At 34.0% G+C, this 19188-nt stretch overlaps 1 protein-coding gene across 9 annotated transcripts in view; it reads left to right on the plus strand.

Annotated features, from left to right (window-relative positions):
• Positions 1 to 19188, plus strand: part of GRIK2 (glutamate ionotropic receptor kainate type subunit 2) — a 1183302-nt gene that overhangs the window by 728732 nt on the left and 435382 nt on the right. For all 9 annotated transcript variants that reach the window (XM_009451673.5, XM_009451672.5, XM_054685483.2 and 6 more), the window contains 2 exon segments: positions 2813 to 2980; positions 7260 to 7517. In XM_009451673.5, the coding sequence (XP_009449948.1) occupies positions 2813 to 2980; positions 7260 to 7517 (426 nt within the window).

Raw genomic sequence — 19188 nt, forward strand, 5'->3', positions numbered from 1 at the left:
TTTATTTGGAAACCAATTCTTTACTAGATTTTTTTCATCTCCTTCCACATACAAGGGGTAATAAGCTATTCTTGATTTATCTCTTTTCTTTAGTTAACGTTGTTGGGTGATTATATTTTGTCTTAAAAGGTTGCGTTATCTGGATGTTTTTGTTTGTTACAAAATTTTAAACTCTGGCTTGGACTAATAACATATAGCTATTTATTTTTTAATTTAAGGTGGAAAATGGGTTATCCTAAGGAAATAAAAAGATTTCTTTAAACATTCAAACTTGTGATAAATATGTAAACTTAAAGTGGAATTTGAATTATTATTTTAAAGATTGATAAAGAATAAGAAAGTTTCAATTCAGTATCATCAAATATTAATTCAATATTATAACTGGGTAAAATATTGATCCAATATTATAAAATATGATCTTTATTGCATACTTTTATTACATCGAAACTACCATTTTGAACTGAAAAAAGTAGAAGATTCAGTTTTTTATTTTATTTGCCAGCAAGAAACCACTTAAGGCTTGCATTTCTATAATTTTCTCTTTATTTCTACTTAACTTTACAAGTACCTTACAATTAGTTAACTATTTTTCTGTTTCATATATAAGATCTTACATTTTTAGTTACGTCTTATTAAGTCATCTTATCTCACATTTTAGGAAGTTTTGTATATTTTGCCTGACTGAAATTTTGCAGAAAACTACTAGTTTGTAGTGGAACAGGCGAGGGTTTTGAAGTCAGGCATGAGCAGATTCTACCAGTGGCTCTATCACTTGATAGCTTTGTGATCTTTGACCAAAGGGGTAATTTCTGTAAAATGCTATTTTGGATGGCTTTGAAGGTTCACTGTGACCTCAAATACTTGTTGAGTGCTTAGTCTGTGACAGCCACTCTAAATGTTTTGTACATGCTAACATTTATTCTTTATTGCAATTCTATGCAGTAACCTCCCTTGTCATTCTTTTTTCAGAGATGAGGCAGCTCAGACTGAGGTTTTAAGCAACTGCCCAAAATTATACAGATAGCAATTGGCAAATCCAGAATGTAAACCCAGTCTAGCTCCAAATAAATGTTATATATAAGGGTAGAGAGTAAAGAAGAATACCACTGTTCTTCTCCACATACACAGAAGGAATCTAGGTTGGTTCTTTATACCCATTAGACACATATAATTATTATCCTTTTGCTTAACATAAGTCACCAAAGACTTCAAATATATTGAGTGCCATTTCACAAGTTGATTGTTTTAGTAAGTACACCCTTAAATTGGTTAAAATCCAGAATAAGAGAAATATTTCAAATGAATATGGTATCAAATAATATTTTTTATCTTGTTCCTGAATATAAATTTGCCTCACCCCTCTAGTCTATTCTGAGTCCTAATTCCTCATAGTTAGAGGAATTGTTACAACATTACGACTTCTTACTAATTTATAATAGGTAGTTTGCTAATAGTATAGTCACCTGACATTCATGTGTCAAAATATCTTTGATGAGGTATGAATTGCTAGATGTGGAATAGCTTATTCGAGAAAGTTTAATTTATGAATGACTGTACTGGGATACATGGTGTGAAATTTGAAAGGAAGAAAGATAAATGTTCTGCGTTTTTAAAGTACTCGTTTCCTAAGGACAGAGGTTGGAGGGGATTAGGAATCAGATGCTCCACCTTTTATTTCATTCTCCAAACCAACAATGATTCTTTTGGAAGCAAAGGCCTCAGTTGGGTCACTCCCAGCTAACGAGAGAGCAATGATATTCGAGAGAAGGAAGGCTGTGACAAGAGTGAGGGAACTGGAATGAGACAGAGCTGGTGGAAGGTCACAAATTGAAGGGACATATTTTAAAATTATACTCTATGGCCAAAATTATATACTACAGTTTTATTCATTGACTAAAGGAGTTGCATTGTTTTGGAGAGGCATCCTTCATAAATGTCAAGTGTCTTCTTAAAAGGGACTTAGAATAAAGCAACTAGCAAAATGCTAACTCTCTTTTCTCGCAAGTAAGATGCTGAAATTTGCAAATAATTTGGGCTTTTAACACAATAAATGCACGGTGGCTCACTCCTGTAAATCCCAACAATTTGGGAGGCCAAGGCAGGCAGATTGCTTGAGCCCAGGAGTTTGAGACTAGCCTGGGCAATATAGTGAAACCCCGACTATACAAAAAATACAAAAATTAGCTGGAAATGATGGCACACGCCTGTAGTCTCAAGTACTTGGGAGGCTGAGGTGAGAGGATCACCTGAGCCCAAGGAGGTCAAGGCTGCAGTGGGCTGTGATCGCTCCTCTGCACTCCAGCCTGGGCAAGTGAGTGACTGTCTTAAAAAAGAAAAGAAAGTTGTGCAAAAGAATTTTGATTTCTGAATGGAGACGGAATTTAACACATTTTTTTTCAATGCTTAATTTTATAGTATATATCAATGAAGGGGATTGATTATTCTGGAACTGTTTACAAATTTTGGGGGGATAAATTTCAGTACTTAAGTCAAGACCTCTCTATACCTAGGCCCTAAAATAAGTAATAACTAAAGAAAAAAAGTCCAAATCATATTTGTATCATGTTAAATTTTGGCAGCAATACGAAGGCAATTTTACCAGTATGGCTGTGGCTAAAAGAGAATATCCCAAAGTTCATAAAGTAAGCACAAACCCCATGTACTTAAATCTCTCTCTCTCTCTCTCTCACACACACACACAAATGCACTTGCACATATATAAAAGTACAGAAAACTTCTGATATTTTCTTTATCTTGTGAAAATTATGTTTATTCTTGTAAAATTTATGATTTTTCTCTTTCTTTTTGCCAGGTGGTATTTTTGAATATGTGGAATCTGGCCCAATGGGAGCTGAGGAACTTGCATTCAGATTTGCTGTGAACACAATTAACAGAAACAGAACATTGCTACCCAATACTACCCTTACCTATGACACCCAGAAGATAAACCTTTATGATAGTTTTGAAGCATCCAAGAAAGGTAATTGATAGATTTTTAACAGCTCTGTTTCCTGGAATTCAAATTTCTGGGTATTCTTAAGAGATTTTTTTATTTTTCAACATACAGTTAATAAGTTGTTAGGAATATTTGCATGCAAAGATTTATTTTCAAAATGCATATAAATTTTGTCAGAGAAGATAAAGTGGTACAATTCCTATTGCAAAAAATCTGCTTATAACGTGAAATAGAATTACATCTGTTAGTGAATTTTTTTTTCTATTGATCCTTCCATCTTATTATTGAAGCATTCCTATTTTTAAGAACCCACAAATATAAAACTTATATGAGTGGATTTTACCAATTTTGCAATCCATTCTTACATCTTTATTTGCATTATCTGTCAATCCCATTATATTATTACTGTGGTCTCAATTTATTGGCTACCTTGAAAGTTATGTGGTTCTGAGTGACTTCAAAATGTCAGCATATATTGAAACTTAAATGGAAAATTTTAAACAACCATTAGTTTATGTACATTCCATGCTCATATTTTAACCATCTAATATTTCTTTTTGTAACTGAAAATAAATGGCTGATTATGTAAAAACTGAATTATATAAGGACATGATTAGAATACTTTATGAGTTTTATTTTCATGTTATAACTGTTTTAAATGTCAAAAATATAGAAAAAGAATAAAAAGAAAAATAATTTGGTGGAATAAAAATTTAATATTTATATATGAAGGAAGGCAGTAGAGAAAACTATTATTAAAGCATTTATTTTAACCAGACAGCTGTCAGTAGTAAATGTGTTTGAGAGGTGCTTCTATAGTCTTATGTGGGTGATCTTTTCTTATATATGTAGATAATCTTATAGTAGGTGATCTTTTCTTTTGCATAGTTAGCATTTATATAATAGGAATTAAATTTTATAATAAAGATTTTTCTCAAAGGAAAAGGCTTACAAAGTGTTTGTTCTAACATTATATTTTAAAACAATGTTTGCCTTTCTGTAATGCTAATATGGTTTTACTGTAGCTACCTTATATTGGTGGAAATGTACATAATTATTTATAATTCCAGGTTAGTGCAAATTGTTTAAGCTCATTAATATTAATGGTAGCTGACAAGGTACAGTATTTCTCAAGATGAAAGTATCCTTCTTTTCCCCCAGCAGCTAAGTAGTGTTTATCAAAGCCATATTTTGCATGCCCTTTGAATTCATATCTTTATGAATACAAATAAGTTTCCACATTTCAGAACCATGTCAGGTGATGAAAGGTTTTGAAGACTGAGAAAAAGGTTAAAGGTAACTGTGAAATATTACATTTGTCATCATAATTGCAAAATAAATCATTAATTCAAGACTATTACATTTGATTAGTGGCATAGTTCATGATTGTTTCCATTAGGAAGAAGAAGTTCTGCCTCTAATGAAAGCATTTTGATCAAAGAATATGGAGTATGAGTGCAGTATAGATAAAATATTAGTAGATTTCTTAATGGTGATTTCAAATGAACAGCATAAAAAAAACACAGGTTCGGATGTTCTCACAACAAACAGAGTACTATCCTGGGAATGCCCTAGCAAAATTATGAATTGATAAAGTCATGTCGTTTGACCAAAATATTATAAGAAATTTACAAGCTTTGTTACCCAATAAAAACTCACTGGGAATCAAATCCATCATTTCACTTTGGCTTGAAGCTAGGAAAAGCTCAAATAAGTGTATGAATAACTTTCTTTGTGAATGTCATGGTTTGGATTTTATCTTCTGAATCTCTTGTTTGTTGAGTTATTACTGCTTGGAGGACACAGCAATACATAAAAACATAATATAACAGAGCCAATATGTTTTTTTAACTATCAAGAAATGTATATATTGATAATATTGTTAATGATTAATTATAAAATAACTTTAGATATTTTAAAAATGTAATTATTTATCCAATGCAAGAAAATAATAAGAAATGAGATGTTACCTTTTGACATTTTATCTAATTTTTTTCTGTTATAGTTTTAATGGGTAGTATTGTTCTGCTCAATTAATAAATACTTTGATGTATTAGAGCTTGAATTATTGTTTGAATCATATATTTTTAAATAACTCTTCTGATAACTGAAAGCTCTAATCTTGCTTGAGACACACTTAGAAACATTCTAAATAACCTAATTCAGTGTTTTTAGCTTTTCTTGGTTTGTGATTTGTCACAAACCTGGTGAAGGAAGATCGTTTATCTTCAGTATATATGAATTAAAATCTCATGTTGAGTGAAAAATTCTAAAGTCTAGCCACCATTTATACTAATTTAGAATTCCACATGTTATCTAAAAAGTAAGAATCCATGTATTTAAAAACAATTTATTTAGATCATATTGATTTTTAAAGAATGTTTAAACAAGTGTTCTGACAATAATTTACTTAATTATTAAATATATCCATGCCTAATTCACCTATAATATTATATTTTATGCAGAAAACTGAGGGAAAATAGCAGAAATTTTCACATAGAATTCACATAGAATAATAAACTATCCATTTTGGAGGAATTGAGTCTGAACACCTAATTTATGCCTAAAGCTCAGTAACAATCCTTCTCTGTCCTTTAAATATTTGCAGTGATGGGCAAACCATTGCCTCTTGGGGAAGACTATTTCATTTTTGAACATGGTTTACTTTTTTTTTTTTTTTTTGACACACAGTTTTGGTCTGGCACCCAGGTAGGCCAGGAGTGGCACCATCATGGCTCACTGCAACCTCAATGTCCCAGGCTCAAGTGATTCTCCCACCTCAGCCTGCCAAGTAGCTAGGGCTATAGGCACACAGCACCATGCCTAGCTGAATTTTTTTTGTTTCTTTTTGTTTGTTTGTTTTTCTTTTTCTTTTTGTTTTAGTAGAGAGGAGGTCTCACTGTGTTGCCCAGGCAGGTCTCGAATTCCTCGTCTCAAGCGATCTTCCTGCATTGGCCTCCCGAAGTGCTGGGATTACAGGTGTGAACCATGGCATGAGGCCATATTTAGAATTAAAAATAATAGCCGGGTGTGGTGGCTCATGCCTGTAATCCCAGCACTTTGGGAGGCCGAGGCGGGTGGATCACGAGGTCAGGAGATCAAGATCATCCTGGCTAACACGGTGAAACCCTGTCTCTACTAAAAATACAAAAAATTACCCAGGCTTGGTGGCATGTGCCTGTAGTCCCAGCTACTCGGGAGACTGAGGCAGGAGAATCGCTTGAACCTGGGAGGCAAAGGTCGCAGTGAGCTGAGATCACACCACTGCACTCAAGCCTGGGCGACAGACCGAGACTCTATCTCAACAAAATAAATAATAAATAAATAAATAAATAAATAATAATGAAGTGGGTAAAAATTCAGGGGAACCTTCTATTTTTTTTCTAATTCCCCTTTGCCCATCAAGTGAAACAAACTTAAGCTTCTTTCACATGCCAGGTCTTCATATATTTAAAGATAAGTTTTGTGTTCCCAATAATTACTCACTTTCTAGGCCCAAGCTCGCTATTTGTGTCAGTGTGCCTTATAGAAAGTTCAGGTCATGGCACAGTCTATTTTAATCTGAATACCCTCTAGTTTGTTCATGCCTTTCTTAATTACTGTGGTTATTATTGATATGAATAAAATTTTCTGTGAGTAAATACAAACTTTAAAAAATAGAATAATAGAAAACACTTATAGCATCCAAAAGCCAAATATATAAAGATGACTGAGTACTTGTCTAATGACTTTGCTGTTTTTCTACTCAGTGAGACTGATCCATATGAAATCACTCTCTAAGAGCTATAGCAGGTTTTGTGTGGCTGAGTGTTCACATAACCTGACCTGTATCATCAGATATGTGGAAAAGTTCATCTGTGTGTGAGCATAGCTAATTGCACGAGTAAAGGGGGAACCACGTGGCTTTTGATTAAGAAATGGAAAATGTAAAAACTGTTCAGTGAATTTGAGAAGCTGCACTATTCCCTCATTCCCCTCATATAAACTAGTCTTCCAAAACAAGCACTGCCCCCTTAAATTAAAAAATATTCATCCTCTCTCTCCTTGCCTGTCTCCCTCCCCTGACATTATTTATAGAATTATTTGAACATTGAGCCGCAGGGTGAGTTAATTCCCTTGTAGCAAACGGAAAATGCTCGGAGTCAGACAAAATTTTAAATTAGTGAAAAGTAGATATATATATTTTTAAAAACACAAATCTTTCTTGAGAATGATACCTTTGGGTTTAAAATAATAATGTGGTATCTGCTGGCACACTGGCACCTCTCCTCTCATTATTGACAGACCTTTATCTCCTCTTCAGCCTGTGATCAGCTGTCTCTTGGGGTGGCTGCCATCTTCGGGCCTTCACACAGCTCATCAGCAAACGCAGTGCAGTCCATCTGCAATGCTCTGGGAGTTCCCCACATACAGACCCGCTGGAAGCACCAGGTGTCAGACAACAAAGATTCCTTCTATGTCAGTCTCTACCCAGACTTCTCTTCACTCAGCCGTGCCATTTTAGACCTGGTGCAGTTTTTCAAGTGGAAAACCGTCACGGTTGTGTATGATGACAGCACTGGTAAGAAAAATCAGTATCTTTTGGAGCTATGCTTTAAATATAGATAATTTTCTGAAGCCCATTCCAGGTTCTTATTGTATTCTTATGTGCTTTATTTTGAGTTTTGAAAATTCAACTAAGGGGTAGAAAGACAGAATCAAACACCAATCCTAATTTCACATATCCAAACAAAGAATACCTATGTTGAATACTTCTTCTCTGTATTTGTAAAATAAGCATTTTTTTTTATTCCTGTGAAAGATCAGCTAGTTTGGTAGGTTGGATGAAGGATAGATGTAGTAAACAATATTATAGATAGATAGATAGATACACACACACATACACATATACATACACACACACATATGTATATATATATTTAGAATTCCAGTCATTTAAAAAGTAAGAATCCATGTATTCAAAAACAATTTATTCAAAAACAATATGGTCTAACAATTTAGATCATATTGAATAATGTGTGTGTGTGCGTGTGTGTGTGTGTGTGCGTGTGTGTGTGTGTGTGTACATAGATAGATAGATAGAGTCACTCTGTCGCCCAGGCTGGCATACAAGGGTGCAATCTCAGCTTACTGCAACCTCTGCCTCCCAGGTTCAAGCGATTCTCCTGCCTCAGCTTCCCAAGTAGCTGGGATTACAGGCATACCCCACCACTTCTGGCTAATTTTTGTATTTTTAGTGGAGTCAGGGTTTCATCATGTTGGCCAGGCTGGTCTCGAACTCCTGACCTTAAATGATTCACCTGCCTTGGCTTCCCAAACTGCTGGGATTACAGGTGTGAGCCACTGGACCCATTCTGAAATATTTATTTAAAGAATTTTTCTGCCATGAAGTTTTTGCTAGGGTCGTTTCTCAAGGCAAAGCCTTGTGATGAGTCAGTGAAACTTGCCAAGAAATTCAGAATTATGCCTTACTATTTTATCTGGCTGTTTACGTGCAAAGAATGCATATAAAACGTAACAAACTTTATAAGGCATGTTAAGGTTAGAAAAGTTTTTACTCATATGTGGAACAATATAATATTCACTGAAACACTCAAGTTTGTGGAACTGCTTTTGTGTAGATGTCATTTAGAGACTTAGAAAATAGAATTTACTAAATGATATTTATTTCAATGAGTTAAAGGAATATTTTAATAAATATTTGCTAACTACAGGTTGTCTGCTTTCTTGTGTTAATGCATTTTATTATTTTTGCATACAAATGTTATCTTGAATTATCAGTTAAAAACAAATCTCAGAGAAATACAATAAAGTAACAAAAATGAAATTTTAATTTTCATTGGAAGTTACATTGGTGAAGCAGCTGCATACTATTTTGCTTACTATAGAGTGATAATTAATTTTACTTTAAGATGTTTATCAACAATATAAACAGTGCTCTTTAAATTAGAACATAAAAACATTTTATTTTAGGACACTTCGCTATACTTTCATAATTACATTGAGATTGAATTTTATTTGAATTTAAATTCTCTCAAAGTATGCCAGGAACACATTTTGTTCATGCATGCAGTATATAGAACTCTGTGCAGAAATTTGCCCATTTGCCAATAAAATTGGTCATCTGCAAATTGACAGATAAGAACTCTTTCAAGGGAATAGGAAACTGGGAGCTACAGGATTAAAAAAAGGGAAAATAATTTCAAAAACATTTTCATTTAGATAAGAAAGAGTGAAATGCATCTAGATACAAATTAGAGTAATTTTGTTTTCTTATTTAAAATATGAAATATTTATAAATAATTAAAAATTAGGAATACATCATTAAGAGTCCTTAAAAATAAGTATGTTTGATCTCTGTTAGCTCAAATTAAACCTATTAAATTTATTATATTGCTTTCTTCCTAAATCATTACTTCTTTGTCATTGGTAAAGTTCTGTGTTCCAATTTTGAACGTCAGGTTCTATATGAATGATTTCTGTGAGTATGTGTAATCAAATGATCCAAGGGATCCTCAGTTGCAAATTGGTCCACTTATGTTTATGGATGGTCATCTACAAAACTATATAAACGTAGATACATGTGCATCGTTAATCTGTGGATTGTTTACTTCTCCATTCCTTCCTGATGTAATTCATGTATAGGTTGTCCAAACATCATATATCCTTATAATGTATACATTATATACATATGTGCATGCACACAGATATGTACATCATACATGTGATATTTTGAATTAATTATCATCCTTAAACTCCTCATAGGAAGAAGAAAATTGACAAGTATTCAAAATGTTTATAGACATATTACCTTTATTCACAATCCTACGTGTATGCACATGTGTGGCATTTTTATTTAATATATGTGGTTCTTAAGTGATTCACTAAATAGATAATGGGATTTGCAATCAGGTCCTACAATAATTTGGTAAAATACAGCCTCATGTAATTGATCTATTCCTGCTTTAAATTATATTCTCAATTATATCATTGAGGCAAATATAAATAGGGACACATGTATAGCTAGTTGATTATATACATTTAATGGAGTCCTGACCTCAAATTTATTAAAATGCTTACTATTTAGTTACTCATTACTATTTAAAGGAAACTTTGCCACTCCCTTGGCTTTGAAGGTGACATAGACAGTTGGATATTTGAAAGGTCTGATTAGTTAAGTGGTAATGCTAACTTAGAATTGTTACAGAATTATTCATAGAATAAATATGTCTTGAAATCCTCTGAAGAATAAAACATATTGCTGTTCCATTTTATGCAACATTTAATTCAATGAATTTTGATTATCAACTGATACATGCCAGGGAGAGTTATCTGCCACGAAAGGAATTATATGCCACTAAAGGAAACAAAGGCCCAGCCCTTGTTGAGCTTCTAATCCCTATTGAGGGACATGTAATAACTCATATTTTTAATACTATTTGCAATGGGATAATTGCACTTGTAACTGACCGATTGTTGCCTCTTACTTTACAGCATTTTTGAGAACTTTGATTATTTAATATGATAGAACTGACTCGAAGGCAGAAAAGTCCCTTTGAAATGTATTTATAAATATATAGTAGACTTTTTGTCTTTTTGTTTATGTTTCAAAGTCTCAAGGTAGAATTTTTTTCAACTTTCATTTTAAAATCAGGGAGTGCATGTGCAGGTTTGTTACAAGGCTATATTGCATGATGCTGAGCATTGGGTACAACTGAACCAATCACCCAATGAACATGGTATCCAATAGATAGTTCTTCAACCCTTAACCTCTTCTCTCCCTCCCCACGCTTGTAGTCTCCAGTGTCTATTTTTTCCTAAATTTATGTACATATGTACCAAATGTTTATCTCCTACTTATAAATAAGAACATGCAGTATTTGGTTTTCTGTTCCTCTGTAATTCACTTAGGATAATGGCTTTCAGCTACATCCATGTTGCTGCAAAGAACATAATTTTGTTCTTTTTTATGGCTGCATAGTATTCCATGGTGTATATGTACCACATTTTCTTTATTCAATCCACAATTGATGGGCATCTTGGTTGATTCCATGTCTTTCCTGTTGTGAATAGTGCTGCAATGAACATATGCATGCATGTGTCTATTTGATAGACTCATGTATTTTCCTTTGTGTGTATACCCAGTAATGGTATTGCTGAGTCAAATGTCGTTCTATGTTTAGCTCTTTGAAAAATCTCCAAACTTCTTTCTACAATGGCTGAACTAATTTACATTCCCACCAAACTGTACAAGCATTCCCTTTTCTCTGCAACCTCACCAACATTTATTTTTTTGACTTCCTAATAATAGTCATTCAGACTAGTGTGAAATGGTATCTCATTGAGGTTTTGTTTTGCATTTCTCTGATGATTAGTGATGCTGAACGTTTCTTTCATATGTTTGTTGGCTGCATGTACATCTTCTTTTGAGGAGTATCTGTTCATGTCCTTTGCTTACTTTATTAATGGGGTTATTTGTTTTTTGCTTGTTGATTTATTTCAGTTTCTTATAGGTTCTGGGTATTAGACCTTTGCTTGATGCATAGTTTGTGAATATTTGCAAGGTATAGTTTTAATGATTGAATTCAGCAAAGAGAATTTGTCAGCTTCTCAAAAGAGCAAGATGACTATTTGATGATGTGATAGGAAATTTGATTATAGCTTGGACTGTGAACTGAAATGGGAAAAACTCCACCTCATACACAATAAAATAAACATTACTGTCTTTATGATGGACTTATGTATCTGCTTTTACTGCAAAACACACATGTGCTTTTTTTTTTTTTACATATTTCCTTTTTCCTTTCCATATTTATTTATTATGTATGCTGTTGCTCCCATTTGTATTCATTTCTTTTTTGTTGTGTTGTCCAGTTTGATACATGATAATTATACTTTCATCCAGTCTTTGTTCCCACCCCCAAAACAGATGGGATGATAAATGAAATATAGTGCTGGAATAGGATAAATTCTTAAAATGATGTTAACAGGAGCTATTTATTTTTTACGATAATTAGCATTTGTTGTTGTCATGGATGAATGCTTTTAAACACCCTGAAAGTCTGTTATAGCTCTGAATGATGTCCAAAAATGATGGAAAAGAATTGGCTTCAGAAACAAAGCTGTGTTTCTGTCAGTCATTTTGGAACATATGATTCATTTTAAATATAAACTAAAAATAAGTTGGCTAGATGACAGCTTGTAAGCAATTCCAGAATAAGTTGTTCATATCTGCTTTAAAATCCCTGTGTTTCATCTTTGTTTATAGATCAGCAGTCCATTAACAAAAAAACTCTGGACTGGTAAACAGAAGCATGGGATTCTATTCCCAGTTTTGCTACTAAATTACTGGTACAACTTCAGAAAAGACAAGAAGGGAATGGAAATGCCTGCAGAAATGAGCTATAATGCACTATGAATTGACATTGTGTTAGTTGCTGTCGCGTAAACTATTTCACTTAATCTTCAAAACAATTCTGTGTGTCCCAAAGGAAACAGGTGATCATGACATCATACCTGTTATCTCCAGTGACTGGCTCTCCTGCTCACCAGAGCCTAAACCAGAAACATGAACATCTTCCTTGATTCTTTTCTTTTTTTGGCTCAACAACAATCGGTTGTCAATTCTATACTTGTATGATCTCTCAAATCTTTTATTTTTTTCCTACCCCTACCACTTCTTAGGTCAAAATCACCTCCCTCTGTCAGCTGGATGATTAACAGCCTTCTAACTGGTCTCCCTTTTTCTAGTCTCTCCATTGCAGTTAGTGTAATTTTTTTAAAAAATGCAATTCTGATCTATTTCCCTCTTAATAGCTTCTCATTCCTCTAAGGCATTTTTAAGAAGACTTACAATGCTCAGTGTGATGTAGCCCCTATACTTGTGCAGTGATATTTGAGTCCAAATCCCCCACTAATTTATTTCAAATTGAGCCAGTAGACACCTTTTAGTTGTTGAAAATAATATTCTGTTTACCTGGAAAGCTCTCTTTCTGATCCTAGTCCTCCTAGCCACGAAGTGCACACGTACATGTGCACATTTGCGCAAACACACTCAGGCATACCATGTGGCTTGGGTGTCACAAAGAAAGGCTGCCCTGACCCCTGCTTTCAAGTCTGGAATAGGTCTCTCCAAACACATCCCAAAGGACCATGGAAACGCCCGTGACCATCCCCACCCCCATGAGAACTCTTATCACACTCTGAATGGCTTTTCTTGGGTGGATCTTCTACTGGATCAACCACACATCTGAGCAGGGTGAACCCTAAGGCTGCTCACAGTTTTATCACCAGCATCTAGAATGTTGCCTGGTTGTGGAAGTACCTTAATACTTCTTAATAATAGGAAGATGTGTTATATCCATTTTTAAGCAAGATAATTCCAATGAGTTAAGTATTCTGCCAAAGTCAAATTTGGTTAAGTAGCCTTTAACTACTTGCCAAGGAATAAATAGATTCAGCCACAATTTTCAGATATATGGACATGACTCTTTTATGGTTTCAAAAATTTTATAAGAAAGCTCGAGTGACTTGTGTTTCTTTGATTTCAACTGCAGTTAAACATATATATGTGTGTATATACGTATATATGTATTCTTATTTGAGCAATTATTTATTAAATTTCTGTATATCAGCTGCTATCTTAGGCAGAGGGGACAAGAATTATAGATAAAACTTTGACCTTCTCCATGGGCTCAGAGTACAGTAAGTTAGGAGAGAATAACACTACACTCTAGTGTAACAAGTGCACAGAGAGGCAAGAAAACAGCATCATGACATCTCAGGAGAAGAAGGGCTCAGGAGAAGAAGCTGCCTGGAAAGGATGGAGAAGAGTTTTAGAGAAAGTGACATTATAAAATTATCATGAAGGATAAGTAAAATGCTGCAACTGGAGAAGAGTCTACAGTGTGCAACATGTGTAAATGTGAAGATGACTGAGGGAGCCAGTTTGTCAGGAAATTGCAAGCACTTCATTATGACTGAGTAACAGAAACAAGGAAGATGAGGAATGATCAATGGATTTTATAAAAAGCTAGCGTAGGAAAGATCACAGAGAGCTTTGTACTACCAAGTCCACCTTTTCTTGCCCACCCTGCCCTGGAATCTACATGGTTATAGCAATATCAGTGATGTTTGTGTGATGTGAGCCTGCTTTCAAACCACCATGGAACGCCTCAAAAATTGGCATATATCCATTCACCTTTTTCCTGGAAACTCAGAAAAAGACATAGAGGGCCATCTGTCAGCCTAGGCTATTGTGGTTACTACGGTCTTTGGTATCAGGACATTCCAGACTGAAATCCTGACCCTGTCGTGTAGTTTTTAGCAAGGGATTTGACCACTAACAGTCTGAGAGTTGATGCATGTATAAGGTGAGGATAATATGTATCATACTTCACAGGATTGTTGTCGTGTAAAGTGCCTCATAGAGGAAACATAACAAGAATTTAAAACTTTCAACAATATAAATGCTATGGGCCATGTGCCATTTTTCTTCACTAAACTCTATGATAAAGAAATTATTAATCTCACAATTTTTGAAATCGATACATGTTTATTATAGGAAATTCAGTAACTACAATAAAGTTTAATAAAAATAAGATAAAATAATCAAGATTTTTTGCTATCAAGTTAATCATTTTAGATTTCTTTCCAGTCTGTTTCTCTGCAAATACACATACACATACACACATACAGCATATTATTTAGAGTTCTGAGAAAGAAACAGAAGAAACATGTAGCTTGTAATCCCACTGTTTTAATATGAGAAAACTTAGATGCAGTGAGTTGAAGTAATTTGCCCAAAGTTACATAGCACATAAGTGATAGATCTGGGTTTTGAAACTAGGCAGTCAACTTTAGAATCTACTCTGTTAAATACTGTCACATGATGTTAGTTGTCGTTTTATTTTGTGGGTTTTTTTTTTTTTTTGGCTCTTTTTAAAAATCATTATTTTAAGCAAGATAATGGCAAGATTAGAATTATTTTTGGTAATGGCTTTCTGACTGCAGTGTGGAGAATGTGTTGGGGATATGAGATATGGAGAGCAATAGGGCAACACTGGAAGCAGGAGAATTCCTGAATTAGCCAAGTTGAAAAGAGATGACAGTTTCAATTAAGAAGATTTTGATGGAATAATGTTGACATGAAGAATTCTAAGAGGACTTAGGAGATACAGATTGTAGAATTTAGTAAGTGGATGCCAGGAAGGAGTGATGAAGACAGGAAATAAGAATTACTCTATGTTCCTAGTTGGGGATACTAATCAGTGGCACATTTACCTAGAAGGAGAAAACAAGAAAAACAGCTTCAAGAGAGAAGACGATGTCTGCTTCTTAACATATGAAGTTTGAAACATCTATGAAATATTCACTTGCTATCATTCAGTGGTATTGTATATATCATAAATTCATCTTAAAAATAGGAACTTGGTCTGGGCAGGCATATAATGCTTCCATTGGCATTTTGCTGTGCCCTTCATTTGAACTTCTTTGTAGTATTAGGAAATGAAGAAAATCAACAAAAAACAATGAAATAAAAATAGGGTGATAGTACAAAAGAAATGAGTTAGTCGGTGGGCAGCCATGGAGATAAATATAGACATGAGAAGAGCTTACAGACAGAATGTCCATTCTTTTCATTAGTGAAGGAAAAGCAGTAATATTTTTAGAAATAGTAATATTTACCAAATTGAGCCTAGACTAATTTCTATGATATGATCACAGGAAAAAAAAAAGCCAAAGCTTTTATCTTAAGCAAAAACAAAAACACTTTCTTAAAACACTAACTTTATTCATTTGGATGAAGTATACTTATAGACTGCTTTAGATACATTTTTGTGTGCTTTTGGAGTTAGCATAATATAATGGAAAGTCAATTAATAGTGAAAACTCATTTTATTTTATCTTGCACGTATATTTAAATAGGATAAAATAAAATTAAAGTTAATATAAAAATGTATATTCCTGGAAGACACTAATTTTTGAATAAGATAATTTTTATATTATCAAGCATACAATAAAATAATTTCAATTTTATTTCAGGGAGTGGGGTAATTTGGATCTCAGATGATTATATGTTGTACGTTTTAAATACAAGCTTCAAGTGCTGTGTTCTCTAATTCCAAGTGCAAATACAATTAGCAATTATGAGTTAAACTTAATTATTTGGATATACTTGATTACATAGCTTGGTGTAGTAGTATTTCCACACAGTTGGTTATGCTTGAACTTATTTTTTTATTCCTATTTAAGCAATCATTAAAATTTTTTTAGAAAAAAATTAACTCAAGATGGATTAAAGACTTCAACGTAAGACCAAAAACCCTAAAAACCCTAGAAGAAAACCTAAGCAATACCTTTCAGGACATAGGCATGGGCAAAGATTTCATGACTAAAACACCAAAAGCAATGGCAACAGAAGCCAAGATTGACTAATGGGATCTAATTAAACTAAACAGCTTCTGCACAGCAAAAGAAACTATCATCAGAGTGAACAGGCAACCTAGAGAATGGGAGAAAATTTTTGCAATCTATCCATCTGAAAAAGGGCTAATATCCAGAATCTACAAGGAACTTAACCAAATTTACAAGAAGAAAAAACTCTATCAAAAAGTGGGTGAAGGATATGAACAGACATTTCTCAAAAGAAGACATTTTTGTGGCCAACAAACATATGAAAAAAAGCTCATCATCACTGGTCATTAGAGAAATGCAAATCAAAACCACAATGAGATACCATCTCACACCAATTAGAATAGCAATCATTAAAAAGTCAGGAAACAACAGATGCTGGAGAGGATGTGGAGAAATAGCAATGCTTTTACACTGTTGGTAGGAGTGTAAATTAGTTCAACCATTGTGGAAGACAGTGTGGTGATTCCTCAAGGATCTAGAACCAGAAATACCATTTGACCCAGTAATCCCATTACTGGGTATATACCCAAAGGATTATAAATCATTCTACTATAAAGACACATGCACACGTATGTTTATTGCAGAACTGTTCACAATAGCAAAGACGGAATCAACCCAAATGCCCATCAATAATAGACTGGATAAAGAAAATGTGACACATATAAACTATGGAATGCTATGCAGCCATAAAAAAAAAGGATTAGTTCATGTCCTTTGCAGGGTCATAGATGAAGCTGGAAACCATCATTCTCAGCAAACTAACACAAGAACAGAAAACCAAACACCGCATGTTCTCAGTCATAAGTGGGAGTTGAATGATGAGAACACATGGACACAGAGGGGGCACGTCACACACTGGGGCCTGTCAGGGGGTGAGGGAGTAGGAGAGGGATAGCATTAGGAGAAACTCCTAAGGTAGATGACGGTTTGATGGGTGCAGCAAACCACCATGGCACATGTATACCTACGTAACATACCCGCATGTTCTGCACATGTACCCCATAACTTAAAGTATAATAAAAAAAAGAAAAGAAAATTATTTCTTGGGTTCTGATTAAATAATAGTGAATATTTACAAATATGTTTATAGGACTAATTCTCAAGTTTTAAAACCTTTAAAATATATGCCAACACTGAAAGACAAAAATCAAATTTTGAATCTGTAGCAATCACACAATTCATGTTTCTGTAGATAGTGAAATAAATCCACACTAGATCTAAAAATGTAGAAGGAGCAAGTCTTATACTAAACCTCAATAATATTTGCATTTTGGGGGGGGGAATGTGAAGGAAGAATAATTCTGGTGATAGTCCAACACTGCCATTTTTTAATTTACATTTTTCTAAATTTAAGCATATTGGCATGCACATTTTTGGTAGGTAGTGCCCTCCTGCCCCCTACAGCCTTTCCTTGTTCTTGGCTATCTTCCTTTCTATGTGGTGAAGTGGGAAGGATAGTTCTTGTATCATCTCTCTGAAACACTTGAAAATTTTGACCATTCCTTTTTTCAGGGCAAAAATAAAATTCTTTTGCTTTGGCTTCTGCACTGTCATTCTATCTGTGTTACCTCCTTCTTTTTGGCCATTTATTCCCATTGTCATACTCTTAAACTCCTTTTTCTTTTCCTATTTCTTAACTCATGATGTTGTTCAAGATTTTATTTCCAGTCTTGTTTTCTCATTGTTTACCTCGCTCTCCCTAAAATCTTTCACTTGACTCGTGTTTCTGTACCTATATGCTGTAGACTCACCAATCTACATTTTCAGTTGTTTGTACTGACCTCCATATTCACAGTTCCAGCCATCACTGATCATCTTTATTTGAATGTCTCATAGGTACATCTAACGCAACATAACAAAAGCCAAACTCAGTATCTTTGCCCCAAATTTGCTTTTTACTCCTGAATTTCCCTCTTTATTGGGTTGCCCACATCAGATCCCTAGTGATCATTCTAGATTCTTTCCTCTCTCTCACCCTCTATTTTCAATTGATCACTTAGACTTCCCATTTTTATCTCACATTTCTCAAATTTACTCCTAGCTTCTATACTTGTCTTAGTTAATATCATTTAGTGCTGGAACCATGCCCTGCCTGCTACTCTATTTAAATGCGTTTACCTGACGTAGAGAAAAGGGTCTTTTTTTGAAATGATAGTCTCATGAGGTCATTCCCAAGCTTAAAGCTGTTCATTGTCTCCCCAGTTCAGAGAAAAATGAATTGTTCCTCGGCATGACACATACAGTGTCCATCATTGACACTCTCATGCCTCTCTGATTTTAAATTTCTGGTATTCCTTCTCTTAATATTGTGCTGCAGCTTTCCTTGAATAATTATAGCTCTCTCTTACCAAGCATGCTATGCTGTCTCAATCTCTTTGCTGTGCACAAGTTGTCCTCTCTGCCTGATGTGTCTTTCCCATTTGGTGGCCTATTCATCACCTGTAAGATGTACCTTAAAATATAATATCATTTCTAAATATTTATAAATTATTTCTAAATATTCTAATATTTAGAATATTATTTCTTGATGCAAGAGTTACTTTAGTAGATAAAATAGTTCATCTTCATTTCTGTAGTAAGTCTTATTTTTAGCATCCTCACATAAGTAATTTAGCAGGAGTGATGCTGTCCTGGTCATGGAAGCTCTAAATATCTTACAATTTATTTACCTATTTATTCATTTACTGATTTGTTTGTTTGTTTTATTACTTTATTTACTCCACAAGTAATTATCAAGTATCTAGTATGTGTCAGCACTGTTCTAGGTACTGGAGATATATAAGTGAACAAAATAGATAAAAATTCTTTGCCTTATG

The sequence above is a fragment of the Pan troglodytes genome, chromosome 5 (genome assembly GCF_028858775.2).
Source record: "Pan troglodytes isolate AG18354 chromosome 5, NHGRI_mPanTro3-v2.0_pri, whole genome shotgun sequence".
Classification (NCBI taxonomy): Eukaryota; Metazoa; Chordata; class Mammalia; order Primates; family Hominidae; genus Pan; species Pan troglodytes.